The sequence below is a fragment of the Coturnix japonica genome, chromosome 5, assembly GCF_001577835.2.
Source record: "Coturnix japonica isolate 7356 chromosome 5, Coturnix japonica 2.1, whole genome shotgun sequence".
Lineage (NCBI taxonomy): Eukaryota > Metazoa > Chordata > Aves > Galliformes > Phasianidae > Coturnix > Coturnix japonica.
Window position 1 is genome coordinate 556,956 of NC_029520.1, and position 22,689 is coordinate 579,644.

The 22,689-nt window shown below is 61.9% G+C and overlaps 7 protein-coding genes across 11 annotated transcripts; 5 read left to right on the forward strand and 2 right to left on the reverse strand.

Annotated features, from left to right (window-relative positions):
• Window positions 1–3: 3 nt before the first annotated feature.
• Window positions 4–2,545, forward strand: MTCH2 (mitochondrial carrier 2). The gene is made up of 13 exons (XM_015863088.2): window positions 4–162; window positions 237–321; window positions 398–504; window positions 582–608; window positions 676–729; window positions 804–861; window positions 971–1,022; window positions 1,108–1,167; window positions 1,513–1,606; window positions 1,698–1,742; window positions 1,817–1,884; window positions 2,150–2,225; window positions 2,318–2,545. The coding sequence occupies exons 1-13, from the start codon at window positions 76–78 to the stop codon at window positions 2,402–2,404; spliced, it is 900 nt and encodes a 299-aa protein (XP_015718574.1). The 5' UTR covers window positions 4–75; the 3' UTR covers window positions 2,405–2,545.
• A 324-nt stretch (window positions 2,546–2,869) lies between these two features.
• On the forward strand, window positions 2,870–4,416 carry NUDT8 (nudix hydrolase 8). Its single transcript, XM_015863094.2, has 4 exons — window positions 2,870–3,105; window positions 3,196–3,328; window positions 3,863–3,940; window positions 4,021–4,416. The coding sequence occupies exons 1-4, from the start codon at window positions 2,885–2,887 to the stop codon at window positions 4,264–4,266; spliced, it is 678 nt and encodes a 225-aa protein (XP_015718580.1). The 5' UTR covers window positions 2,870–2,884; the 3' UTR covers window positions 4,267–4,416.
• A 1-nt stretch (window position 4,417) lies between these two features.
• On the reverse strand, window positions 4,418–7,095 carry NDUFV1 (NADH:ubiquinone oxidoreductase core subunit V1). The gene is made up of 10 exons (XM_015863086.2): window positions 6,961–7,095; window positions 6,807–6,889; window positions 6,547–6,717; window positions 5,875–6,058; window positions 5,610–5,799; window positions 5,318–5,530; window positions 5,078–5,244; window positions 4,917–4,998; window positions 4,679–4,824; window positions 4,418–4,601 (listed from the first exon to the last, which is right to left on the reverse strand). Exons 1-10 carry the CDS (start codon window positions 7,018–7,020, stop codon window positions 4,518–4,520), a joined length of 1,380 nt encoding a protein of 459 aa, XP_015718572.1. The 5' UTR covers window positions 7,021–7,095; the 3' UTR covers window positions 4,418–4,517.
• Window positions 7,096–7,115: 20 nt separating this feature from the next.
• On the forward strand, window positions 7,116–10,621 carry CABP2 (calcium binding protein 2). 4 transcript variants are annotated; one of them, XM_015863092.2, is made up of 8 exons: window positions 7,529–7,598; window positions 7,877–8,036; window positions 8,109–8,264; window positions 8,393–8,423; window positions 9,684–9,818; window positions 9,907–10,016; window positions 10,110–10,257; window positions 10,418–10,621. In XM_015863092.2, exons 2-8 carry the CDS (start codon window positions 7,974–7,976, stop codon window positions 10,441–10,443), a joined length of 669 nt encoding a protein of 222 aa, XP_015718578.1. In that variant the 5' UTR covers window positions 7,529–7,598; window positions 7,877–7,973; the 3' UTR covers window positions 10,444–10,621. The 4 variants fall into 4 exon arrangements, with proteins under 4 accessions (XP_015718576.1, XP_015718575.1, XP_015718578.1 ...); XM_015863090.2 differs by lacking the exon at window positions 7,877–8,036 and having other exon boundaries at window positions 7,116–7,598; window positions 9,910–10,016; XM_015863089.2 differs by lacking the exon at window positions 7,877–8,036 and having other exon boundaries at window positions 7,121–7,598.
• Window positions 10,622–10,816: 195 nt separating this feature from the next.
• On the forward strand, window positions 10,817–11,875 carry CDK2AP2 (cyclin dependent kinase 2 associated protein 2). Of its 2 annotated transcripts, none has more exons than XM_015863100.2 (4): window positions 10,817–11,014; window positions 11,244–11,320; window positions 11,417–11,549; window positions 11,636–11,875. In XM_015863100.2, the coding sequence occupies exons 1-4, from the start codon at window positions 10,945–10,947 to the stop codon at window positions 11,701–11,703; spliced, it is 348 nt and encodes a 115-aa protein (XP_015718586.1). In that variant the 5' UTR covers window positions 10,817–10,944; the 3' UTR covers window positions 11,704–11,875. The 2 variants fall into 2 exon arrangements, with proteins under 2 accessions (XP_015718586.1, XP_015718587.1); XM_015863101.2 differs by having other exon boundaries at window positions 10,885–11,014; window positions 11,206–11,320.
• Window positions 11,876–11,990: 115 nt separating this feature from the next.
• PITPNM1 (phosphatidylinositol transfer protein membrane associated 1) lies at window positions 11,991–20,436 on the forward strand. Its single transcript, XM_015863102.2, has 23 exons — window positions 11,991–12,328; window positions 13,097–13,311; window positions 13,383–13,504; window positions 14,341–14,562; window positions 14,658–14,972; window positions 15,175–15,270; window positions 15,380–15,487; window positions 15,564–15,625; window positions 15,710–15,954; window positions 16,103–16,292; window positions 16,383–16,490; window positions 16,570–16,694; window positions 16,911–17,089; window positions 17,398–17,568; window positions 17,640–17,792; window positions 17,910–18,058; window positions 18,132–18,242; window positions 18,400–18,516; window positions 18,690–18,838; window positions 18,949–19,098; window positions 19,282–19,465; window positions 19,539–19,667; window positions 19,745–20,436. The coding sequence occupies exons 1-23, from the start codon at window positions 12,251–12,253 to the stop codon at window positions 19,994–19,996; spliced, it is 3,630 nt and encodes a 1,209-aa protein (XP_015718588.1). The 5' UTR covers window positions 11,991–12,250; the 3' UTR covers window positions 19,997–20,436.
• A 147-nt stretch (window positions 20,437–20,583) lies between these two features.
• AIP (aryl hydrocarbon receptor interacting protein) lies at window positions 20,584–22,641 on the reverse strand. Its single transcript, XM_015863082.2, has 6 exons — window positions 22,507–22,641; window positions 22,248–22,427; window positions 21,871–22,059; window positions 21,623–21,799; window positions 21,405–21,546; window positions 20,584–21,329 (listed from the first exon to the last, which is right to left on the reverse strand). Exons 1-6 carry the CDS (start codon window positions 22,594–22,596, stop codon window positions 21,124–21,126), a joined length of 984 nt encoding a protein of 327 aa, XP_015718568.1. The 5' UTR covers window positions 22,597–22,641; the 3' UTR covers window positions 20,584–21,123.
• Between the last annotated feature and the right edge of the window lie 48 nt (window positions 22,642–22,689).

The following is a 22,689-nucleotide window of genomic DNA, read 5'->3' on the forward strand; positions in this document are numbered from 1 at the left end:
CGCGCCGGAAGTCGCCAGGAGGCGGAAGCGGAAGCGGTGGAGGTGTCCTTTGGGCCGTGGCGCCGGGGCGGCAGCATGGCGGACGAGGCTTCGCAGTTGCTGCTGGGCTCGGGGCTGACCGTGCTCTCGCAGCCTCTCATGTACGTGAAGGTGCTGGTGCAGGTAAGGGGGGGCCGGGGGGCGGCGCAGCGCTTCGGGGGGCGGCCGTGGGGACCGTCCGTGCTGTCGTACCGCAGGTGGGATACGAGCCGCTGCCGCCCACCCTGGGCAGGAACATCTTCGGCCGCCAGGTCTACCAGCTTCCAGGGCTCTTTGCCTACGGTGAGTGTTCCAGCACGGCCCCGTACGGCGGCGGTATCACACAGCGGGTCTCTGATGCCGCCCGTCTCTCCTGCAGCCAAACACATCGTGAAGGTGGATGGCAGAGCGGGGCTGTTCAAAGGCCTGGCCCCCCGGCTCTGCTCCAGCGCCATCGGCACCGTGGTGCACAGCAAAGTGCTGCAGGTACCGTGCCCCCCTGCGTGCGTTCATTACCAGCCGCCGCTGGTGGGTCAGTGCTGACACTGTGCTTCTCTCCACAGCGGTACCAGGAGGCTGAGAAGGCTGAGGTACGTGGGGGCTTTTAGGCTGGGGGGGTATTTCCAGGGGTTACCTCATGCTTTTGCCTCTCTGCAGCCAGGAGCCAGCAAGAAGGAGCCCGTGTCCTCATTGGAGCAGGTGCTGAAGGAGGTGAGATGAAGGAGGTGCTGCAGGGCTCCCCTCTGCCCGCTCTTTTTGCCTCTGACAGCTCTTCTCTCCTCCAGACCTCCCAAGAGATGGTCGCTCGCTCTGCTGCCACCCTCATCACCCACCCCTTCCACGGTACGTACCCCCGTGGTTCCCTATAACCACCACTCTGCCTCTGTGGACATCATGGTGATGGCCTCGGTGCCGTCCCGCCGTGCCACACTGAGCTCAGCTCTGCCCGCAGTGATCACCCTGCGATGCATGGTGCAGTTCATCGGCAGGGAGACCAAGTACAGGTACAGGGGGGAAACCACAGGGAGCCATGTCCCCCATGGCTCTGTTTGGTGTGACCGATGCCCTCTCCTCTTCTTCTTGGTACAGCGGAACACTAAGCGCCTTCGCCACGATTTACCGAGAAGAAGGCATCCTGGGGTTCTTTGCGTGAGTGCTCTGGGTTGTGGATGTACTCGTTGGGCAAGCTAATGGCATGTAATCACAGCACCTGCCCCACGTTCATAGAACCACAGGATGGTTGGGTTGGAAGGGACCACAAACCCCCCCATCACATCATGCTGCACAGGGACCCATCCAGCCTGGCCTTGGGCACCCGTAGGGATGGAGCACCCACATCTTGTGTAATCCACTATGTGGTTGTTTGGTGCCTGGGGAAGCATCAAACCATGCCTGTTATTTCCTGAGTATCCACATTCCTGAGGCTGTGAGCTCTTCAATTGAGTGTAGATCTGCTGCCTCCTTCTCCTAAACCTTAAACTTCTTCCCTTCCAGGGGCCTTGTTCCTCGGCTCCTTGGAGACATCATCTCACTCTGGCTCTGCAACATGCTGGCCTACCTCATCAACACATACGCGCTGGAGAATGGGGTATGTGCTCTGTGCCAGGCTGGGGGTGATCACAGTCTCAAGGGATGCTCAGGTCTCCAGGTGGGCTTCACAGTGCCTTCCTCCCCCCCAGGTCTCAATGACGGAGATGAAGAGCTACTCGCAGGCAGTCACCGGGGTGAGTAGAACCCACAGGGACATGTTGGGATGCTCATGGTGTTCCCCACTGAGCAGCTTTGCTTTGCCTTGCAGTTCCTCGCCAGCATGCTGACATACCCCTTCGTGCTGGTCTCCAACCTGATGGCTGTCAATAACTGCGGGTGAGCGCACTGCCACCACCACCACCACCTTCCCTCGTCTCTCATGCTCACCATGTGTGCGTGCCAGCCACGTCAGATGTCCCCAAAGGAAGCTCCCAGAGGGCAAGAATGGTTCCCAACCCCCCAAGGCTGAGCAAGCGTGGCCATGGGGAGGTGCGGGGTGGGAGCTGGAGCCTCAGCAGTGTTACAGATGGAGCTCAGGGCTGCGGAATGATGGGTCCTATGTTATCCCTGGGTGGAAATAACACTGTGCTCTCCTTACCAGGCTGGCTGGGGGCCTGCTCCCCTATGCACCCGCCTACTCCTCCTGGCTGGACTGCTGGAGCCAGCTGCACAAGGAAGTAAGAGCCACTATGGGGCTGCCACTATGGGGCTGTTTTAGGGCTAAGGGCAGCCCTGAATGACTCCCATGCTGCTCCTCATTCTGTTCCAGGGCAACATGAGCAGAGGAAACAGCCTGTTCTTCCGCAAGGTGCCCGCAGGGAAACGATACGTGTGGGATGAGAGGAGGTTCCGCTGAAGTGGGGGGGTGGGGGGGAGCGGAGCCATAAACCCACATTGATCTTTACCGAGAAACAATTATGAGCGAGTGGTGATTTCTATACTTTGTTTTTTTGTTTGGTTTTTTTTTTAATCATTTAATTTTGAGCGATGAAAAACATCTGTGTGAGTGTCTGTTGTGGGGCTTTTGTGGTGGGGGGGTGGATCCTGCCTTGCCTGGTTGATCTCCACTGTTCCAAAGAGGCTTGAATGTGCTGTGTCAGGGCTGTGGGGCAGGAGGGGAAGGTTCAGGCACACCTTATGTTGCTGCAGTCCTTTGTACATCCGGCAGCAGCGTTGCACGCCCGCTCAGGGCGTTGCATGCCCTGCAGGGGAGGCTGCACCCTATTGCACCCATGTACCCAGCGTCCCATAACTACGCCGTACAGCCGCTGGGAGCGCTGCAGGCCCCCGGGGGGGCGGGGGGCGGTCCTTCCCTCCGTCCCGGGGCGGTGCAGTCATGCGGGTGGGCAGCTGGGTGAGGGGTGTCCCGCATCGCGTCACGCTGTGCGGGGCCACGGAGCGGCGCTGCCGGCGGCTGCTGGCGGAGGGGGCGGCGGGGGGAGGCGGGGAGGCGGGGGCTGCCGTGCTGGTGCCGCTGTGCTCCGTGCGGGGCCGCCCCGCTCTGCTCTATACGCTGCGCTGCAGCCGGCTGCGAGGGCCCTACGGCGGCGATGTGAGGTAGTGCGGAGGGAGATGGGGGTTATGGGGTGGGGGGCACCCCACTCAACCGGCCCTGCCGCAGCGCTGCCCCCCCCCGCCCCGTTGTAGCTTCCCCGGGGGGAAACGGGAGGCGACGGACAGTGGAGCGGAGGGCACCGCGCTGCGAGAGGCTCGGGAGGAGCTGGGGCTGAACCTGCGGGAGGACAGAGTATGGGGGCGGCTGCGAGGGCTGCCCGAGAGGGTACGGAGCGGGGACAGGGGGACACAAGGGGGACATGGGACATGGGAAGGGTGGGGACAGTGTATGGGGAAGAATGAGGACAGGGACGCTGGGAACGGAATGGGGATGTGGGGGTAACTGCAGTGGGACATGGGGCATGGATCGGGGGACACGGGGCTGGTGGTTGGGAATAAAGTGTAACTGGGGGCAATGGGGACACCGTGTGGCTGGGAAATGGAACAGAGGTGACCGGGACCAAGGTGACAGGGACACTGGGGACACAGTGGAGATGGGGCGAGTTGGTGGGGATACAGGGATGGAGTGTGTGGGGATGGGGACATTGGGGTTCAGGGAGGATGGGGCTGGGAGGTGGGACAGTGGGGCCTGGGAACAGGGTGACAGGATGGAGAGTGGGGCAGTGGAGACACATGGATGGACATGGGGTGGCTGGGGATAAGGTGGCAGGGACGTGGTGGGTTTGGGATGGGACATATGGGGTGGCTGCAGCATAGTGCCATTTATCACCCTGTCCCTCTGCCACGTGCTCCTTGCTAGCAAGGGATGCTCGTGGTCCCCGTGGTGGCCAACCTGGGACCCCTGGAGGACCTGACACTGTCCCCAAACCCTGATGAGGTGGGTGACCCCCCTAAACTTCATCCCCATCCCCGATGCCACCCAGGTGTGTCCCCCCAACCCTCTTCCTGCCTTTACAGGTGGCTGAGGTCTTCACTCTGCCTCTGGAGCACCTCCTGCAGGAAGAGAACCAGGGCTACACCCATTTCCGCACTGCGGGTCGTTACGGCTACACTCTGCCCGTCTTCCTCAACGGCCCCCACCGCATCTGGGGGCTGACAGCCATCATCACCGAGCTGACATTGGAGCTGCTGGCACCCGACCTGTACTGCAGGAAGACCCACGTGCCTGCCCGCGGCGTCATTGCTCCCCAAAAAAGGGCTTGAGCTGCACTTTGGAAGGAGCCGAGGCTCTGGGGGTGATGGAGGTAGAAAGTGTTGGGATGGAGGGTGGCATGGTTACACCACTGTCCACCCTCTCTGTGCCACTGGTTGATGTTTAGATGTGACTTTATTAAAAAGCCATGTTTCAAACCACTTCAGTTGCAGCAGTGTTTATTAAGGAGCCCCAAGACTGGGCAAGAACCCACCGGGAGCAGCGAAAGCACATTGCCACTGCTGCCACCATTCTGACCTCCTCATGCTGAGGCCGCTCGTGCTTTGGCCTCTCCGAAGCGCCGCATCCTGTCCTCCAGCTCCGGCCTAAAGTGGCGGATGAGGCCCTGGGTTGAGAAACAAAGCAGGGTTGGTGAGGCTGAGAGTCAATCCCCTCAAATCCCATTGCCATCCCATAGTTCACCTGCACGGGCCAAGCGGCACCATCACCCAGTGCACAGATGGTGTGGCCTTCAATCTGCTTGCTGATCTCCCACAGGGCATCGATCTCAGCTGCCTGTGCGTCGCCCCGCACGAAGCGGGCCATCACCTTATTCATCCAGTCAACACCTGTGGGGACAGGGACACGGTGATGGGCCCTGTGTCATAGTGATGGACCCTGTGACACAGTGATGGACCCTATGGCACAGCCCCATGCTCACCCTCCCGGCACGGGGTGCACTGCCCACAGCTCTCGTGCTTGTAGAACTCGATGAGACGAGCGATCGCTTTGACAATGTCAGTCTAAGGAGGAAGGAAGGAGACACACTCAGGGAACACTCATTCAGGGGACGGGGCAGCCTGGGGAGGGCTCACCCTGTACCGATTTATCCATGACAATGACGGCAGCTGTTCCGAGCCCGCTCTGCGCCTGTATCAGGGAATCGAAGTCCATCAGCACAGTCTCACACACTGACTTTGGGAGCAGTGGGGTGGAGGAGCCCCCCGGGATGACAGCCAGCAGGTTGTCCCAGCCACCACGGACACCCCCTGCCAAAATAGAGGGGATACACTGAGCCAAGCCTGGCTGGACCGTCCCATTGCATTTGAGTATGGTGCTTACCAGCATGCTTCTCAATGAGCTCCTTCAGCGGCACCGACATCTCCTCCTCCACTGTGCAGGGGTTGTTGACGTGGCCAGAGATGTTGAAAAGCTTTGTCCCGGAGTTACGCTCACGTCCAAAGCCAGCAAACCAGGCACCACCACGGCGGCAGATGGTGGGGGCCACAGCCACCGTCTCCACATTAGCCACCGTGGTGGGACAGCCAAAGACTCCTGGAGGGAATCGAGAGCTGTGAGTGGTACTAGAGGGAATTAGGGGAGTGGAGATGGGCAGAAAGGCTCCAGGACGTACCCACATCAGCAGGAAAGGGCGGCTTGAGACGTGGCTTGCCCTGCTTGCCCTCAATGGACTCAATGAGTGCTGTCTCCTCACCACAGATATATGCCCCAGCACCCCTCACCACGAAGACATCGAAGGCATAGTCAGAACCACAGGCGTTCTTCCCCAGAAACCCAGCCTCATACGCTTCCCTGATGGCCACCTGAGGAGGGGATGACAAGGCAGATAGCAGCAGGGGACATCCCCGCACACATCACACTGCATCCATGGCACCCACCTGCAGGTTGGAGGCCTCATTGTAGAACTCGCCGCGGATGTAGATGTAGGCAGCACGGGCTCCCATGGCACGGCCGGCCACCAGGCAGCCCTCCACCAGCTTGTGTGGGTCGTGCCTCATGATCTCCCGGTCCTTGCAGGTTCCTGGTTCCCCCTCATCGGCGTTCACCACCAGGTACTTGGGTCTGACAGGACGTCGTGTCAGTGTCAGCACCCTGCCCCATCTCCCAGCTCCATGTCCCCCATAATCACACCATCACCAAGGTTGGAAAAGACCTACAAGATCATCCCTCTCCTCCATCTCCCCACTACCCCCCCTCCCAATGTCCCTAAGTAATCCCATCCCCTCTCAGCCCAATCCCTCTCTCCTCAGTGCTCCAACTACTTTATCCTCAATCACTCCCTTCCCTGTGCCTGTACCCCAATGTCACTTAGCCACATGATGTCCTGTAATCCCCATCCTTATGCCCCCAGACCTCTCTGTCCCCACTGCCTGCAATCACAACTGCCCCATCTCCCAACCCCGTGTCCCCCAATGTCCCAAACACCCCTTTTCTCTCTCCCAACCGGTGTCCCCTGCTCCCCATGTCCCTGTTCCCTGTCAGCTCCCAGCCCCCCCCGGCCCTCCAGCGTCCCTATCACAGCATCCCCACTCATGTCCCACCCCTCCCACCTTCCATCGGGCGGTTTGTTCATGAAGCTCCACTTGAGGCCGGTGGGGAAGCCGGCCCCCCCTCTGCCCCGCAGCCCCGAGGCCTTGATCTCCGCCAGGATCCAGTCGACGCCCTTCAGGATGATCTCCTTGGTCTTGTACCAGTCTCCCCTCCGCAGCGCTCCCTGCAGCCTAAGGGCACAATATGGCGGCTGTCAGCACCCCGTAGCCCCCCATGCAGCCCCCGTTCCTCCCCCCCGTTCCCGGTTCCCGTCTCCCACCTCCACTCGTGCCGCCCATAGAGGTTGGTAAAGATGCGGTCCTCATCCTTCAAAGAGCCGAACTGCGTCTTCTTCGGCGCTGTCTGCGGGGAAAGGAGGAGCTCAGCGCGGCCCCGAGCTCGGAACCGAGCCGAGCGATCGCTGCGGCGCTCACCGAGAAGCCGGCGGTGGCGCTGGGGAGGCGGCGCAGGGCCCGGAGCTGCCAGGCGGCCATGACGCTCCGCCGCCACCTTCAGGCGCCCCCCGCTGCGTCGCACAGGTGTGGCGTCATCGGAGAGCGCCGCGGCGCGCTTTGATGACATCAGCGAAACCAAGCGGGGGTCAGTGTTGGGGTCGGCCCCGCGGTGTGAGGATGGCGCGGCCTTCACGGGGCCAACCCCGGCACGGCGCCCGGGGCTCCCCGCAGGCCTCACTGCAGCTCTTAGGCCCCGGCTCTCCCACCCCCTGTCCCCGCACCGTGGGCCCCCCGCGGTCTCGCAGTCCGGTGTCAATGTCTCGGCTCGTGTATCCCGGCCCTCGGATCCGGTTTCCCCGCTGCAATCTCACCCCGGCACTGTGGGATCCGATCCGGTGCTCGGCGGGGGGGCAGTGAGCCCCGAGCACCGGCCACGAGCCGTCATGTTCCTGTTCATCCGCAGCCCCCAGCGCCGCCCCCCCGGCAGCCCAATGCCCGCCCCGTGCCGAGCCCCCCCCGGGGGAAAACGGGGCCGCCGCAACCCCCGGGGGCAACGGAGAGAGGGCGGGGGGCGGCGGAGCAGCGAGGAGCCCCAGCTGCCCCCCAGCTCCATGCAGGTAACGGGGGCGGGCAGGTAATGGGGGGCACGGGAAGGACACGGGTGTGGGGTTAGGGTTAGGTTGGGGGGGGGGGGTGGCAGTGGATGAGGCGATGACGCGCCCCCCCTCCATGGGAACAGCTGGGCGGCTCCTCCACATCTGGAGCGTTGTGGCCGAGCATAATCCGAGGGATTATGTGTGTGTGCGGGCAGCGTGTGCCCCCCCCTTCCCCCCCCCCGCCTTGCCCTGCATATCCCGAGATATTCCATAAAAACCGTAAATCCCCACGCACGCAGCCTCTGTTACTATAAAAAAAACCCGTCCTGGCGCGGCCGGGCCACAGAGGCGGCCCCCCAGCACTGTGCCAGGCCGCCCCCCGGGGGGGGAACGGTTATGCCTGGGCACCCCCCGGCCATGGGCAACTGCACCAAGACCCCCGAGCGGAGGCTCTCTAAGGTAAGGTCTTAGTGCAGGGGGGTGCCTGGGGGCTGTGCTGGGTTTCCTACTGCCCTCCGGCTCTGCTTGCAGGATGGGAAGCAGCGCTCTGGCCCCCCCGGACCCCAGGATGGTGAGGAGCTGGCAGAGGCTGCGCAATCCCCGCCGTTGCAGAGCTATTCGGTGCTGCATGGGCTGGTGGGGCCGGCGTGCATCTTCCTCCGGCAGAGCATTGCCATCACACAGCTGGTATGTGAGTGTTGTACCCCCCCTGGGGCGCATCCTTTGGGGTCAGTGCCCTCACAGCTGCCCACTGGTGTGGATTTGGGGTGGCTGTGGGGAGGGAGCCATCCTCCAGCCTGTGTTCTCTTTGTCAGGACCGGGAGCTGCGGCCGGAGGAGATTGAAGGTGAAATGTGGGGCCAGGGTTGCTGCTTCGGTGTGGGGTCTCACCCATACCCATTCCCCTTATTCCCCATCCCAGTTCCCATCTTGCCACCCGTCCTGTTTGATCCCTGTCTCTCCACATGTTCCCCTCACTTTCTGTCCTGGTCCCCATCTCAGCACCTGTTCCTCTCACTTCCCATCCCTGTTCCTGTCTTTCCATCTGTTTATCTCAGTCCCCATCACAGCACTTGTTCCTTGCAGTCCCCATCCGGGTCCCTATCTCACCACCCATTCCTGTTCATTGCCATCCCAGCCCCTGTTTCACCACCCGTTCCCCTTGGTCCTCATCCTGGTCCCCATCTCAGCACCTATTCCACTGGGTTTCCATCCCAGTCCCCATTGTGCCATCTATCCTGCTTGGTCTCTGTCTTGATACCCATTCCCCTTAATTCCTATCCCAGTCCACATCTTGCCACATGTTTCCTTTTATCTTCATCTCACCACCTGTTCCTCTCAGTCCCCATCCCATTCCCCATCTTGGCACCTCTTCTACTATGTCCTCCACCCTGGTCCCCACTGTGCCTCTTATTCTGCCCTGTCCCCATCTTTCAACCTGTCTCAATCTTCATCTCACTACCTGTTCCCCTTGTTCCCCATCCTGGTCCCCATCTCAGCACCTCTTCCACTGGATCCGACCTCAATCCCCATTGTGTCACCCATCCCACTCAGTCCCCATCTCAACGCCTGTTTCCTTGGGTCCTCATCTCAGTCTCCATCTCAGCACCCATTCCCCTTAGCCTTCATCCTGGTCTCCATCTCTCTGCCCATTCCCATTAATCCCCATTGCAACCTCTGCCCCATTCCATTGGGTCCCCATCCCAAGTCCCCACTGTGCCATCCATCCCACTTGTTTGCTATCTTGACACCTATTTCCTTGTGTCTCCATCCCATTTTCCATCTCATCACCTTTTCTCCTGGCTCCCTGCCCCAGTTCTCATGTTCTTAATGTGCTTTGTCCCCATCTTGACACCTGTTCTCTTCAGTCCCCATATCAGCACCTGTTCCACTGGCTCCCTATCCCAGTTCCCATTGTGCCACCTTTCCCATTCAGTCCCCATCTTCACACCCATTCTCTTCAGCTCCCCATGCTGGTCCCCATCTCAGCATCTATCCCTCACAGTCCCTGTCTGAGTGCTGCTCCCTTCGTCCTCACCTGCCCCCACCTGTAGGGTGCCCCCATGGCTGTCTATAGGTGTCACCATTCTCCCTGTGCTGCCCCTAGAGTTGAAACAAGCCTTCAAGGAGTTTGACAAGGACCGCGATGGCTACATCAGCTACAAGGACCTGGGTGAATGCATGCGCACCATGGGCTACATGCCCACCGAGATGGAGCTCATTGAGCTGTCCCAGCAGATCAGTAGGTGCCAGGACAAGGGGGAAGTAACCCCATATTGCCACAGTGGTACCACCCCCGCTGATTTGTAATCCCCCTTTGGTCCTTCCAGCAGGCGGCAAAGTGGATTTTGATGACTTTGTGGAGCTGATGGGCCCCAAGATGCTGGCGGAGACAGCGGATATGATTGGGATCAAGGAGCTGCGCGATGCCTTCCGTGAGGTGAGGGCTGGGGGCAGCAGGGCCGGGATTGGGGGAGGGGAGGGGGTGCAGTGCTGGGAGCACAGTGGTGATGCTGGGTCTCCTATGGGGCAGTTCGACACCAATGGGGACGGGCAGATCAGCATGGCGGAGCTGCGGGAGGCCATGAGGAAGCTGCTGGGCCAGCAGCTCAACTACCGCGAGGTGGACGAGATCCTCAAGGACGTGGATCTCAATGGGGACGGCCTGGTGGACTTTGAAGGTAAATGGGGGCAGGGTGAAGGAGGGGGGGGGGGCCCTATTGATCCCAGCTTTAACTGGGGGACAATGGAGCCATGGATGGGGGGGCCTCCCTATTGCCAGCTGTATTTGGGGCTTATTGCCGGCTTTATTTGGGGTTAATGCTGTGGTTCTTTGTGCAGAGTTTGTGCGGATGATGTCGCGCTGAAGGGCCGGGACTCGCCGCCGTGCCTTACCGGGAGGAGGAGGAGGAGGAGGAGGAGGCGGCCTTCCCGGGCCTGCGCTGCCCCTCATGGTGTGTGTGGGGGGGGAGCTCCGGTGTTGGAGCCCCGTGTCGGTGTGTTGGCAGCGCTGCCGGTTCGCAATGAAGCTGTGTGCCGCCGGGTGCCGTGTGCCCGTCCGTTGAGTGCCGGGGGAGGCCTCTGGCCCTCGCTGTGGGGGTGGGGGTGATGGGGGGGTGCAGGACGCCGCTGGTCTCCATGGTGATGGGAGCCCGGCGCGCCATGTTTGCGTATCGGCGGCGTGCGCCTCGTGACGTCATCACCGCGCTCCCCCGACAGCGCAGGCCGGCTCCCTTCGTGCCGTCGACCAATCGGCGCCGCCGGGTCGCTCCGTCTGACCAATCAGCGGGAGGTTGTGGGGGGGGGTCGCCCCGCTCGCTTCCGTCTCCTGCACACGGCGGGCGCCGCTCGGCCCGGAGCGCTGCGGGATGTCCTACAAACCCATCGCGCCCGCACCCAGCGCCAGCCCCGCCCCGGGGCCCGCAGCCACGGCCGCCGGTGAGAGGAGCCCCGGGGATAGAGCGGGGGTGGGGGGAGAAGAGGGCGTAAGGAGGGGCACGAGGCCTGAGGGGCGGCGGGGCCTAAGGGAGAGGGACGGAGAGTGCGGAGGGGAGTCGGGGCTGAGGGAGGGAGCGGACGGAGCTGGGCCCGAGCGGGGCCGGGCTGAGGGGTGACGGGCCCGGCCCCAGTGCGAAGGAAGGGCCGGACCCGGGGTCGCTCCCCGCAGCTCCCAGCGTCCCTTCGCCGTCCGCCTTCCGCCCGCTCTTCAACGACTTCGGGCCGCCGTCCATGGGCTACGTGCAGGTGAGCCCGCGGGGCAGGGGCACGCGGCGGGAGGGCGGCGTGGGGCGACGCTGAGCCCCCCCCCCTCCGTCCTCCTCGCCTTCCATCCCCTGTCAGACCATGAAGCCGCCCGGCGCTCCGGGCTCGCAGAGCACCTACAGCGACCTGCTGTCTGTCATCGAGGAGATGGGCAGGGAGATCCGGCCCACCTACGCCGGCAGCAAGAGCGCCATGGAGCGGCTCAAGCGGGGTAACGAGCCCGGGGGGCGACCCTCTGTGACCCTCCCCCCCCCTTAAGCCCGGAGCTCAGTGCTCACTCATATCCCCCCCATTCAGGGATCATCCACGCTCGGGCGCTGGTTCGGGAGTGCTTGGCCGAGACAGAGCGCAACGCCCGCACGTGACAGCAGCCCCCCGACCCCCCCCCCCCCCCCGAGCCCCGCCGGTGGCTCCCCCCGAACGGGGCCACCCCCGGGGCTCCCCCCGCCCCAACCTTCCGGCTTTTATAAATAAAGGACGTGCTGCATCCCCCCCCTTATAAAGGAAATCCTCCTTCCAAGCCCCCAATTCCCCATATATACCGCTCCGTTTTAATTTCCCGGTCCGCCGCCCCCCCGCTTCTGACGTCCCCTCTGACGTCACGCCCCCCCCCACGCTGTTCCACCTCCTGACGTCAGCGGGCGCCCCCCACGCCGTGACGTCACACAGCGCGGGGCCGGCTCAGAGCGGCGCAGGTTCGGAAGGGGCCGAGCGCAGCCGAAGGGAACCGAAAGGAGCCGAAGGGTGACGGAAACAGCCGAAGGGAGCCGAGAGCGCGGCCGAGCGGGCGGGGGGCGCGTTGCTATGGCAGTGGGGAGGGCCCGGCCGAAGCGGGCCGGGCCGGGGCCGGGTTAACGGCGGAGGGCCGCGGAGCCCCCCCCACCCCTCGCCCCTTCCCCTAAACACGGCGCCATGCTGATCAAGGAGTACCACATCCTGCTGCCCATGAGCCTGGAGGAGTACCAGGTAGCGCAGCTCTACATGATCCAGGTGCGGATGGGGCCTGGGCTGCGGCCCGGGGGGGGGGGTCGTGTGGGGCCCGGGATCGTGTGGAGCCGTGGGGGGGTGCAGGAATGTGGGGCTTAGGGTGGAGGTCAGCGGGTTCGAGGCTGAGGGATATGGGGGTCAATGTGGAGCTTGGGGGGTTGAGGATGGTCTGGGGGATGGAGGCGTCTCTTATGGAGTCTGGGGGAGTGCAGGAGGATGAGGCAGAAAGTGAGGGTTAGGGCTGAGCTGGGGCTATGGGGAGCTATGGAATTATGGGGCTGAGAGAGAGGGGGTTGGGGTGATTCAGAGCTGGAGGGGGCTGTTTCTGGGTAGTATGGAGCTTGGGGGTTGTATGCGGTCCTGGGAGTTGTGTGGGAGCCCAGGGCTGAGGGTGGAGATTTGGGGCTGAGAGGTATGGGGTGAGAAGGGGTTGAGGGTGGGGGTCAGCGTGTTGCGGGATTGGAGATCTGAAGTGGTGGGGGTTAAGAGTAATAGGGATACGAGGGCAATATGGAGCCTGAGGGGTGCAGGGATGCAGGGTTGGGGGCTGAGGAGGGTGCGGGGTTGGGGGCTTGGAGTTGTTGTGGAAATAGAATGTGGAGGCATGGGGCTGAGCCTGTTTCTCAGAGTGCAGAGTGGGGGTCTTGGGAATAGCTATGGGGCTGAGGTGGGGGTGCAGGGTGAGGAATGGGGTGTGGGGGGGTGGCGTTAGATGCCTGGTAAGATGCCAGGGTTTGGGGTGCTGGAGCTCAGCTCACCCTCACCCTGCAGAAGAAAAGCCGTGAGGAATCCAGCGGCGAGGGCAGCGGGGTGGAGATCCTGGCAAACCGCCCCTACAGCGATGGCCCCGGTGGCAGCGGGCAGTACACCCATAAGATCTACCATGTGGGCTCCCACATACCCAGCTGGTTTCGGTCAATATTGCCCAAGGCAGCTTTGAGAGTCGAAGAGGAATCGTGGAATGCATATCCTTACACCAGGACAAGGTGGGACCCCATAGGAATGTAGGTTTGGGGGCTGTCCGCTGGGCTCAGCCTCATCCCCATGCTTCCTGTAGGTACACCTGTCCCTTTGTGGAGAAGTTCTCCATCGAGATTGAGACGTACTACCGGCCAGATGCCGGCCAGCAGACCAATATCTTCAATCTGAGTGCTGCTGAGAAGAGGCAGAGGATCTTAGGTGCGTGCAGCGGGGGCAGGAGGCAGGATCTGGGGCTTTCTCTGCTAACCTTGTGCTTTAGGGACAGGTTAAGTTATCCTTGGAGGGGAAAGTGCCCGTACCCTGAGCTCCCTGCCCAGTCCTGAGGATCAGCTGGAGGCAGGGAGCTAAGGAATTGTGTCCCCATTTTGTCTTCTGCTTCTCCTGCCCCCCAGGACTCTGCACAGTGTCGTTCCCGTTCCCAGCCCCCCTATGCTGGGTACCTGGGGCAGACTGTTCCCCCCAGGGACACGTTTGTCCCCCTGTTGCTGCCTGTTCCCATTCCTGGCAGTGTCGACACGGTTGTTTTGGGCGCTGGAGCGCAGCGCGTCATGCTCTCCTCCTAAAATGGAGGCCTAAAATAGGCACTCGGAGGAAATGATTCATCTGACCTATTTCTCTCATTGGCTCTCACAGCATTGGGGATGTCCGGCTGGGATGCTGGTGGCACGGCCAAGGCGGAAGACAAATTTTGTCCCTGCTGCCATGACCAGCAGGCAGTGAGCAGAGTTCTGAGCTGCCTTGTTTGGCCTTGTCCTCTGCATCCCACCCCCACCCCCCCGTGCCCCTGGGGTCACTGCTGTCGTTCTCCAGCTGCCAAATCCCCATGCTAATGCGCCTATGTGTGTCAGCCCAGCTCTTAGCCTCACCACCCCCCCGCCTCCACCTCTTGCTGCTGCTCCTTGAGGCAGCGGTTCTGGCCCCCGTGTAAGCACAGAGGCTCAAGGAGACAGAGGGGTGTCCCACCTTGAGCACACAATGTGTGGTAATGATTTGCTGCCAGGCTTTTTCCTCACCTTTTTCTCCTTCTACCCCAGACACCATTGACATTGTGCGTGATCCCATCTCCCCTGGGGAGTATAAACCTGAGGAGGACCCCAAACTCTACCGCTCAGCCAAGACAGGCCGGGGCCCGCTGGGGGATAACTGGTTGGAGGCAGCCAGCAGCGGGCCGCTGATGTGTGCCTATAAGCTGTGCAAGGTCGAGTTCAGATACTGGGGGATGCAGTCAAAAATCGAGCGTTTTATCCATGATGTTGGTGAGCGTGGGGCGATGGCGGTGAGCCCAAGCCCTGTGGGGATGGTGGGTTTTTGGTAGGTGGGGGCCGTGCCTTGCTCACTCCCCCTGCTTCAGGCTTGCGCAAAGTCATGCTGCGTGCACACCGCCAGGCTTGGTGCTGGCAGGATGAGTGGACTGACCTGACCATGGAGGACATCCGGCAGCTGGAGGAGGAGACGGCGCGGATGCTGGCGCAGAAAATGGCCAAGTGTGGTGAGGCTGAGGAGCCCTCCACCGCCGGGCCCTGCCCTGAGGGGCGGCCAGAGCCAGGAGGTGCCAGCGGGCAGGAGGGCACCGAGGCTCAGGGCACTGCCGACATCTCCCCCGATGACAGCTTTGCCAAGCAGTGGTCCACATCTTCACGTTCTTCCTACTCTTCTCAGCACGGAGGTGAGAACGGGAGGAATGTGGGACCCCAGGGTCCTGTGGCTGCTGATTGTTTCTAACAGAGATGCATCAGGACCCTTCTTTCCTGCCCTAGTGGGTGGCTTTGAGTGTCTCAAAGCTCTTGGTGGCTCTGGGTGCATGAGCAGTACTGTTGGGCAGGAGTAGGGGCTTGCTGCCTTCAGTGCTGACCCTGTGCTGCTGGCAGGTGGGGTGTCTCCTCAGAGCCTGTCTGAGTGGCGGATGCAGAACATCGCCCGTGACTCCGAGAACAGCTCCGAAGAGGAGTTCTTTGATGCCTATGGTATGGCAGAGCAGCCCTGCAGCACAGCAATGTGCTACATCTGCCCTGTTGGGTTCTGGTGGGGCACAGGGGCATGGGCTGACCCACAGCTCCCTCCCTGCCACCACAGAGGATCTGTCTGACAGCGATGAGGTCTTTGCCAAAGAGATGACCAAGTGGAGCTCCAATGACTTCTTGGACACGCTGGAGCGGCCAGCAGAGCTGGATGAGAATCTGGGTGAGCAGGATGCGTGCAGTCTACCCGAACCCTGCGTGGACACCCCAGCTTGCTCACCACTGATGTGTGCTTGCAGGGGAGGGACCCAGCACCTCCAGAACAGATGGCAAAGAACAGCCAGCATCCAGCTTCACTGAGGTGTGTGAGCCGTTCACCCCATCCCTTGTAGCCCCTGGCCGGGTCCCTGGCATGGGAGCAGACAGGAGTGCTCTCCTCCTGCAGGGCAGCTCAGCTGAGAGCACAGCGCAGGCGTGCCGGATCCACGTGCTCTTCCTCATCCTCCACAGTGGCAACATCCTGGATCAGGGAGGGGGAGAACTGGGCTCCAAGCAGGCGGATGTGCAGACGTTGGCTGCCACCTTTGATGCTGTCACCCGTGTCCACTTCCCCGAGGCACTGGGACATGTGGCATTGCGCCTGGTGCCCTGCCCACCCATCTGTGCCGCTGCCTATGCATTGGTCTCCAAGTGAGGATGGAGAGGGGTGACCCCACGCAAGGCACCCCCAGGAGGGAGGTGGTGGGCTCAGGGAGGGGTTTCCCAGAGAAGTGAGCATTGCGGGATGGATTGGGGAACATGGGGCAGCCCCGCTGACCCATCCTCATGTCTCCCCAAGGCTCAGCCCTTACAGCCATGACCGGGACAGCCTATCCAGCAGTCAGGACCACATCCCACTGGCGGCTCTCCCGCTGCTGGCCACCTCCTCAGGGAGCTACCAGCATGCTGTGGGCAATGTCATCACCCGTGCCAACCAGGCCTATGCCGCCTTCCTGCACTCTGCTGAGGGCACCGGCTTCTGTGGCCAGGTGAGAGGGGTAGGGGTGTTGGGGGAGGCTTTGCCCTGGATTCTGGCTGGGCATTGACTCCCACTGGGATGGTTTTTGTGCTGTCTGCAGGTGGTGCTGCTTGGGGACTGTGTGGGAGGCATCCTGGGCTTCGATGCGCTGTGCCAAAGCCGGGCAGGTGCTGGGGGCAGCCGGAGCAGCAGCCGCCGTGGCAGCCTGGTGGGTCCCTCTGATTTTAGAACTACCAACCAGCTTGACAGCATCTGGCTGCTCGCTGATTCTTCTTGTCCACCTGCAGAGCACAGAGCCTGTCTCCCCTGAACTGTGCGGCACACGGGACCCACTAGCCGATGGGGTGGACACAGCAGTGGGCCAGGGCAGCCCTGAGCCAGGGGACAGCCAGCATCAAGGTTCTTCGTGCAGGTGAGAGCAAGGGACCTGTGGGAGAGCCAGCACCCTCCATACAAACTTTGTGCTTTATGTGAACAATGAATTCCCCATCTGTGCCTGGAGGAAGCATTGCACAGGTGCAGCAGTGCCGTGCTTGGGCTCCCCTGCTCCCAGCAGCTCCTCTGGGCTACATGGGCTGCAGTGGGCACAGCGCTGCCATTCCTGTGCCCACTGGCTCTGCTGTTGCAGCCCACAGCCTGGCGATGCCCCACTGGAGGCAGAGGCACCACGGAACAGTGCTGCAGCACAGGATGGGGCAGAGAGCACCAGCACCCGCCTTGACTTTAAGGTATCCGGCTTCTTCCTCTTCGGCTCCCCGCTGGGGCTGGTGCTCGCGCTGCGCAAGACCGTCATGCCTGCTCTGGATGGTGAGGAGCCCCGTCGGCTGTGGCACAAGCCCCCATGCCTCCATGTGGGGCTCAAGCCCTTGTCCTCAGTCATGCTCCCTCCTGCTTGAGCCCCCTTGGACCTTCCCAGATGGCTCTGCTTGGGTTTTTTGCACTGTGGCTGTATGCATCTCAGTACTGGCGCATGCCTTGAGCATCCCCTCTGTGCCACTGGTCTCCTGGCTTTGTCTCTTTGTCCTCTCCTCCTGCTGGGTCCTGCTTTCAACTCCCTGTGCCCTCAGCCCTCCTGACTGTATGTCACCCTGCCCTGACCCGTATCTCTCCCCCAGTGGCCCAGCTGCGTCCTGCCTGTGAGCAGATCTACAACCTCTTCCATGCTGCCGACCCCTGCGCCTCCCGCCTGGAGCCCCTCCTGGCCAAAGCCTTCCATGCTGTGCCACCGCTCAGCGTGCCCCGCTACCAGAAGTACCCTCTGGGTGACGGCACCTCCTCACTGCTGGGTGAGTGGCCTTGGGGGCTAGCATCCCCATAGTGGGGGGCTATGGGTGGCCTGACTCAGCGCTGTCTGCAGCGGAGGCCCTGCAGATGCACTCTGCCCTCTTCCTGCCTGAGGTGGACATGGCTGCTCCCCCCACTCCCACCGGCAGCTTTGGGGGGGGTTTCTGGAAAGGAAGCGAGCCAGGAGACCCCCCTACGCCTGCCAGCACCAGCGAAGTCGTCAAGAGTGAGTGCCGTCACCACCATCCATAGGCACAAGGGACTGGAGTGGCTTGAGCCCCCAAAATGGGGCCAGGCCCTGGGGTGAGGCCCAGGGATGGACTAATCCAAGCTCTCTGTGCAGTCCTGGAGCGCTGGTGGGGCCTGAAGCGCATCGACTACTCTCTGTACTGCCCCGACGCTCTGACAGCTTTCCCTACGGTCGCCTTACCACATCTCTTCCACGCCAGCTACTGGGAATCCTCCGATGTGGTGGCCTTCATCCTGCGCCAGGTAGGGCACGTGTGGCAGGGCGGGCAGCGCGCTCAGCCAGCTCGGGCTGAGCTGTGCAGCATCCCCTGGCCAGGTGATGGAGAAGGAGGGCCCGCAGCCGGCTGAGAGCGAGGAGAGCTCCATCTACAGCCCAGCATTCCCTCGGGAGAAGTGGCAGCGCAAACGCACCCAAGTGAAGATCCGGGTATGACCCTAGGGCTGCATCGGGCTCCAGCTGTCCCCAGGTGCTGTGGGGTGATGCAGCCAGGAGGGTTTGCTCCCATCCTGGTGGGCTCCACATGCTGCTTCTGGGGGGGCTTTTCTGGTTTCCACCTGCTGCTGAGCCCTGTGTGTCCCTGCAGAACGTAGCAGCCAACCACCGGGCCAGCGACGTCATCGTCTGTGAGGGCAAAGCACAGGTCCTCAGCGGGCGCTTCATGTATGGCCCCCTGGATGTGGTGACATTGACAGGAGAGAAGGTACTGTTGGGACATCCCCGGGGCCCTGGTGAATGGCAGGGATCAGTGCCGGTGTTAACTGCACCTAAATGGAAGGGCTGTAGGGACCAGGACTCCATAGGACCTTGTGGGATGGTGGGAAAGGATAGTGATGGCTTACAGACTGTTACCGTGGTCTTTTTGCCCTTACTCAGGTGGACATCTACATCATGACGCAGCCGCTGTCGGGGAAGTGGCTGTACTATGGCACGGAGGTGACGAGTGGCAGTGGACGCCTGACCTTCACCATCCCTCAGGACAAGGCCCTGGCCATTGGCATCTACCCTGTGCGCATGGTGGTCAGGTGAGATGTTGGCTGTATGCTTCTGGTGGTGTCACCTCAGCCACTTCCCCTCCAGTGGGCTGAGGGAGGTGACAGAGCCTGTACTGAGCCTCACTGCTGTCCCATCCCAGGGGGGACCACAGCTATGCAGAGGCGTATCTGACCGTGGTGGCCCGGGGCACTGAGTCAGTGGTGTTCAGCATCGATGGTTCCTTCACTGCCAGCGTCTCCATTATGGGCAGTGACCCCAAAGTGCGGGCAGGAGCTGTCGATGTCGTACGGTAAGTGCTCTTCATACAAGGACAGCCAGCTTTATGCAGTGACAACCCCATGGGAGCACCAGATCCAGCCCAGGGTGTCCTGCTGTTTTGCAGCCTGCTCAGTTAAGTTGGGAGGTTCTTGGTGGCTTCCAACCCACTTTTCAGGTGGTGACAATGTGTATCATATGTGCCCTGCTGTACCAGGCACTGGCAGGACTCGGGTTACATGATCATCTATGTGACGGGCCGCCCCGACATGCAGAAGCAGAGGGTGGTAGCGTGGTTAGCACAGCACAACTTCCCCCATGGGATCGTCTCATTCTGCGATGGGCTCACCCACGACCCCCTCCGACAGAAAGCAGCCTTCCTGCAGAGCCTGCGCTCCGAGGTGAGGCTGGGACACTGACCCCAGGGGGGTGGGGAGGCTCCGTCCCCACCTTCATGCTCCTCTCCTTGTGCAGGCAGAGATCACCATCGTCGCTGGCTACGGATCCACCAAGGACGTCTCAGTCTACAGCTCCCTGGGGCTGGCACCGGCACACATCTACATCGTGGGTCGTGCTGTCAAGAAGTTCATTAACCAATGCCAGGTAGGGCAACAGGGCTGGGGCTGCTAGAGCGGTGCCATGCCCTCACTGGGGTCTCACGCTGTCCCCGTGTCTCACAGTTCCTGTCTGAGGGCTACGTGGCTCACCTGGCCCAGCTGGAGGCCGCTGCCCTGGTGCACTCCCCCAAAGGACCCCCCCGGCCTGTGCTGGGCAAAGGCACCTACGGCTGCCCAGCACCCGTCGATTTCCTCCGCAAGCAGAGCCAGCTCCTGCGCTCACGGGGCTCCAGCCAGGCAGAGCGTGACGGGGGCCCCCTGCCTGCCCGTGTCAAGCCCCGCAGTGTCAGCCTCAAGCTGGAGGGTGAGGAGTGAGCCCCTACCATTTTGCCCCCTCCCAGCCACAACCTTCGTTTCCCATCGCGGAGTTGTAGCTGAGAGTGAGGAAGGTGCTGCACTCTGAAACTGCGGGGCACAGCCACATTGCTCTGAGCCACCCCGGGGGCTGGAATGACCCCCCTGGGTCCCACCTGCTGCCCCCCAGCTCTGCCTCTACCCAGCTGCCCCCATCCCTGCTGGCAGTGCCCAGCCAGCTCTGAGGTTTGGGGTGCTGCCCCATGTCCCATTCACCTTTCTCTGCCCTAGTGGTGGTGGGGCAGGCACAGAGCCCCCTCCCTACACCCTTGTATTTATTTCTGTTCAGTGTTGTGGGGGGTGAGGGAAGGGCTGAGATTAAAACAAAAAACAAATGCAACAAAACAAACCGTTCCTCTGTTCTGTTTGTTTCATTGTGAAATAAAGCGATGTAATGCAGAGCTGCTGGGGCTGCCTGTCTGCTCTGTACCCCACAGCCTCAGCGTGATGCAGGTGCCTCACAGAGGGTGGTGGCACCCAACTGCTCATATTTACCCTTTGGTTTTACTTGGTTATCTCCAACACAGCACTTGTTCTACACGCCCAGATGTCTTTCTTTGACGAGTTTTACTTGTGTTTATCTCGGTATAGCATGATCACAGCTTTATATACGCAGTGGAAACAAAAAGCAGTTCAGATAAAAAGTCGACGGCTCTGCTGCGATGCAGTACAGAGGAAATGCAGCCGCAAGCCTTTGCGAAGTGGCAATGCAGGATGTGGCACAGAAGGGCAGGACATGGGGCACAGCCTCGGCATTGGAGCTCTCGCAGCCATTCATGGGCTCACCTAGACCCACACAGCACGGCTCGGCCCAAAAGGATAAAAACCAAACATGGAATATAAAGCAGCGTGGAACAGCGTCGGCCTGGCCACGTTTCCTCCACTGGCTTTCCCACTGTTGTGCCACTGGGCGCAGTCTGGGGCTCACTGAGGAGATCCACTCTTCTATTGCCATCCAATGGTCCAGCACTCAACCCTACGCCTTCAGCGCTGAACTCCCCCGCGCCTTCTGATAAACGTTGTATTAAACATTAATAAACACGGAGAACCATTCCACATGTGGAATATCTAACAGAACCTGGCAGGCTCTACTGGGAGAAGATGCCCTTGAAGCGGATCTTGTCCTCTGCATCTTTCTGGCGCAGCCGTGCCTCCAGGCTGCGCAGCTCCTTGCTGACCACGGGGCGCAGCGACGGGTCCAGTGCCAGCACCTTGGCGAAGTCAGCGTGTGCTTCAGCCACGTTCCACACAGCCGCATGAGCCTTGCCCCGCTTGAAATAGGCCTTGACGTTGTCTGCAGGAAGGGAAACATCAGCTGGGGAGCACGCAGGCCTCCCTGGTGCAGCGTGCAGCCAGCATGGCTCCTTACCCTCGTACTTGTTGAGGATGGAGGAGCAGTGGTCCAGCACCTCGTAGTACTCCTCATTCTGCAGCTTGCACTGGCAGTAATTCAACAGCAGGGGGGTGATCTTCTGGTCCAGCTCGATCCAGTCTGGAGAGCCGGGTTGCTCCTGCGGGATGGGAGGGCACAGTGAGCCCCAGTGCTGATAGAAGGACGGTGGGATCCCAAGCAATGGAGGAGCCCACCTTCATCTGCAGGTTCTTGAGGCAGGCGATGGCGTCGTAGTACTTGGTGGCTGCCTCCTGCACCTTGCCCTGCCGGTACAGCTCATTGCCCTCCTGGTGGATCACAGGCACAGCCTGCAGCTTCTCCTCATCCGTCATGGCCCAGGGGTCCTGCTGGTAGGAGCCGGGCTCCTCCACCTGCACATACAGAGTCAATGGCAGCCGTGGGGCAGAGCCCATCAGTGCCGTGACCCCGGGGCCCAGCTCACCTTGAGCACCTCGATGTCGAAGATGAGGGGCTGGGGGTTCTTCTGCAGCTCGTCCAGGTCGGGGTACCCCAACGAGTAGTGCTCGTGCAGCTGGGCGATGCTGCAGCAGTGCCGCTGCCCCTCCAGGGGGTCCTTCCCCGCCGCGATGTTGCGCAGGCTCTTGGCCACCAGGGGGTACAGCACCACGTGCTGGGGGCGAGGGGGCTCTGAGACCACGCCCACTGCGCCAAGCCACGCCCACAACGTAAGCCACGCCCACAAAGCCCATAAGCCACGCCCACAAACAGCCAAACCACGCCCCCACACGCGCAAAGCCCCGCCCACAAACCAGCCAAGCCCCGCCCCCAGTATAAAAGCCCCGCCCCCTCGTGCCGCACCTTGGTGTCGCAGCGGAAGCGGGCGCGCTCCCCGGGCCGCATGGTGCGCAGTATGGCCTCCCACACCGGCAGCTTGAACTTCTTGCCGGCGATCAGCTCCATGGGCTTCCCCCGCGCCCGGCTGTCATCCAGCACCGCCTCCTCGGGGCCGCACCGCAGCGTCCGGTAGTGGAACGTGGCCTGAGTGTAGGCCGAGCGTCACCGTGGCCACCGGCTCCGCTCCACCCCCCCCCATCCCGTCCCGTGTCCCGGCGCTGACCTTGGTGCCGTCGCGGAATTCCGTTGGCGGCCCGGTGCCCTCCCGCAGCACCTCCTTGTACACGCCGTCCGCCCGCAGCTGCTCCGCCATCGTCCGTCGCCTCCGCCCGCCCTGCGGCCGCTTCCGGAGCGCTACGGCCGCCCCACAGCGCCCCCTGGCGGCGGGAGGTGCGAGCGGCTCCTC

Excerpts from the sequence above, each read along its gene's own strand:
- MTCH2 (XM_015863088.2), top strand. The coding sequence starts at position 76 with ATGGCGGACGAGGCTTCGCAGTTGCTGCTGGGCTCGGGGCTGACCGTG. Across the intron at positions 505-581 it reads TGCACAGCAAAGTGCTGCAG|CGGTACCAGGAGGCTGAGAA; the intron begins GTACCGTGCCCC and ends TTCTCTCCACAG. Across the intron at positions 862-970 it reads CATCACCCACCCCTTCCACG|TGATCACCCTGCGATGCATG; the intron begins GTACGTACCCCC and ends CTCTGCCCGCAG.
- NUDT8 (XM_015863094.2), top strand. The coding sequence starts at position 2,885 with ATGCGGGTGGGCAGCTGGGTGAGGGGTGTCCCGCATCGCGTCACGCTG. Across the intron at positions 3,106-3,195 it reads CCCTACGGCGGCGATGTGAG|CTTCCCCGGGGGGAAACGGG; the intron begins GTAGTGCGGAGG and ends GCCCCGTTGTAG. Across the intron at positions 3,941-4,020 it reads TGTCCCCAAACCCTGATGAG|GTGGCTGAGGTCTTCACTCT; the intron begins GTGGGTGACCCC and ends CTGCCTTTACAG.
- NDUFV1 (XM_015863086.2), bottom strand. The coding sequence starts at position 7,020 with ATGGCCGCCTGGCAGCTCCGGGCCCTGCGCCGCCTCCCCAGCGCCACC. Across the intron at positions 6,890-6,960 it reads GCGCCACCGCCGGCTTCTCG|ACAGCGCCGAAGAAGACGCA; the intron begins GTGAGCGCCGCA and ends CTTTCCCCGCAG. Across the intron at positions 5,800-5,874 it reads ATGAGGCCTCCAACCTGCAG|GTGGCCATCAGGGAAGCGTA; the intron begins GTGGGTGCCATG and ends TCCCCTCCTCAG.
- CABP2 (XM_015863089.2), top strand. The coding sequence starts at position 7,425 with ATGTTCCTGTTCATCCGCAGCCCCCAGCGCCGCCCCCCCGGCAGCCCA. Across the intron at positions 8,265-8,392 it reads GCATTGCCATCACACAGCTG|GACCGGGAGCTGCGGCCGGA; the intron begins GTATGTGAGTGT and ends TCTCTTTGTCAG. Across the intron at positions 10,258-10,417 it reads CGGCCTGGTGGACTTTGAAG|AGTTTGTGCGGATGATGTCG; the intron begins GTAAATGGGGGC and ends TTCTTTGTGCAG.
- CDK2AP2 (XM_015863100.2), top strand. The coding sequence starts at position 10,945 with ATGTCCTACAAACCCATCGCGCCCGCACCCAGCGCCAGCCCCGCCCCG. Across the intron at positions 11,015-11,243 it reads GCCCGCAGCCACGGCCGCCG|CTCCCAGCGTCCCTTCGCCG; the intron begins GTGAGAGGAGCC and ends CGCTCCCCGCAG. Across the intron at positions 11,321-11,416 it reads CGTCCATGGGCTACGTGCAG|ACCATGAAGCCGCCCGGCGC; the intron begins GTGAGCCCGCGG and ends ATCCCCTGTCAG.
- PITPNM1 (XM_015863102.2), top strand. The coding sequence starts at position 12,251 with ATGCTGATCAAGGAGTACCACATCCTGCTGCCCATGAGCCTGGAGGAG. Across the intron at positions 16,695-16,910 it reads CATCAAGGTTCTTCGTGCAG|CCCACAGCCTGGCGATGCCC; the intron begins GTGAGAGCAAGG and ends CTGCTGTTGCAG. Across the intron at positions 19,466-19,538 it reads TGCAGAGCCTGCGCTCCGAG|GCAGAGATCACCATCGTCGC; the intron begins GTGAGGCTGGGA and ends CTCCTTGTGCAG.
- AIP (XM_015863082.2), bottom strand. The coding sequence starts at position 22,596 with ATGGCGGAGCAGCTGCGGGCGGACGGCGTGTACAAGGAGGTGCTGCGG. Across the intron at positions 21,547-21,622 it reads TCAAGAACCTGCAGATGAAG|GAGCAACCCGGCTCTCCAGA; the intron begins GTGGGCTCCTCC and ends CCCATCCCGCAG. Across the intron at positions 21,330-21,404 it reads CATCCTCAACAAGTACGAGG|ACAACGTCAAGGCCTATTTC; the intron begins GTAAGGAGCCAT and ends CCCTTCCTGCAG.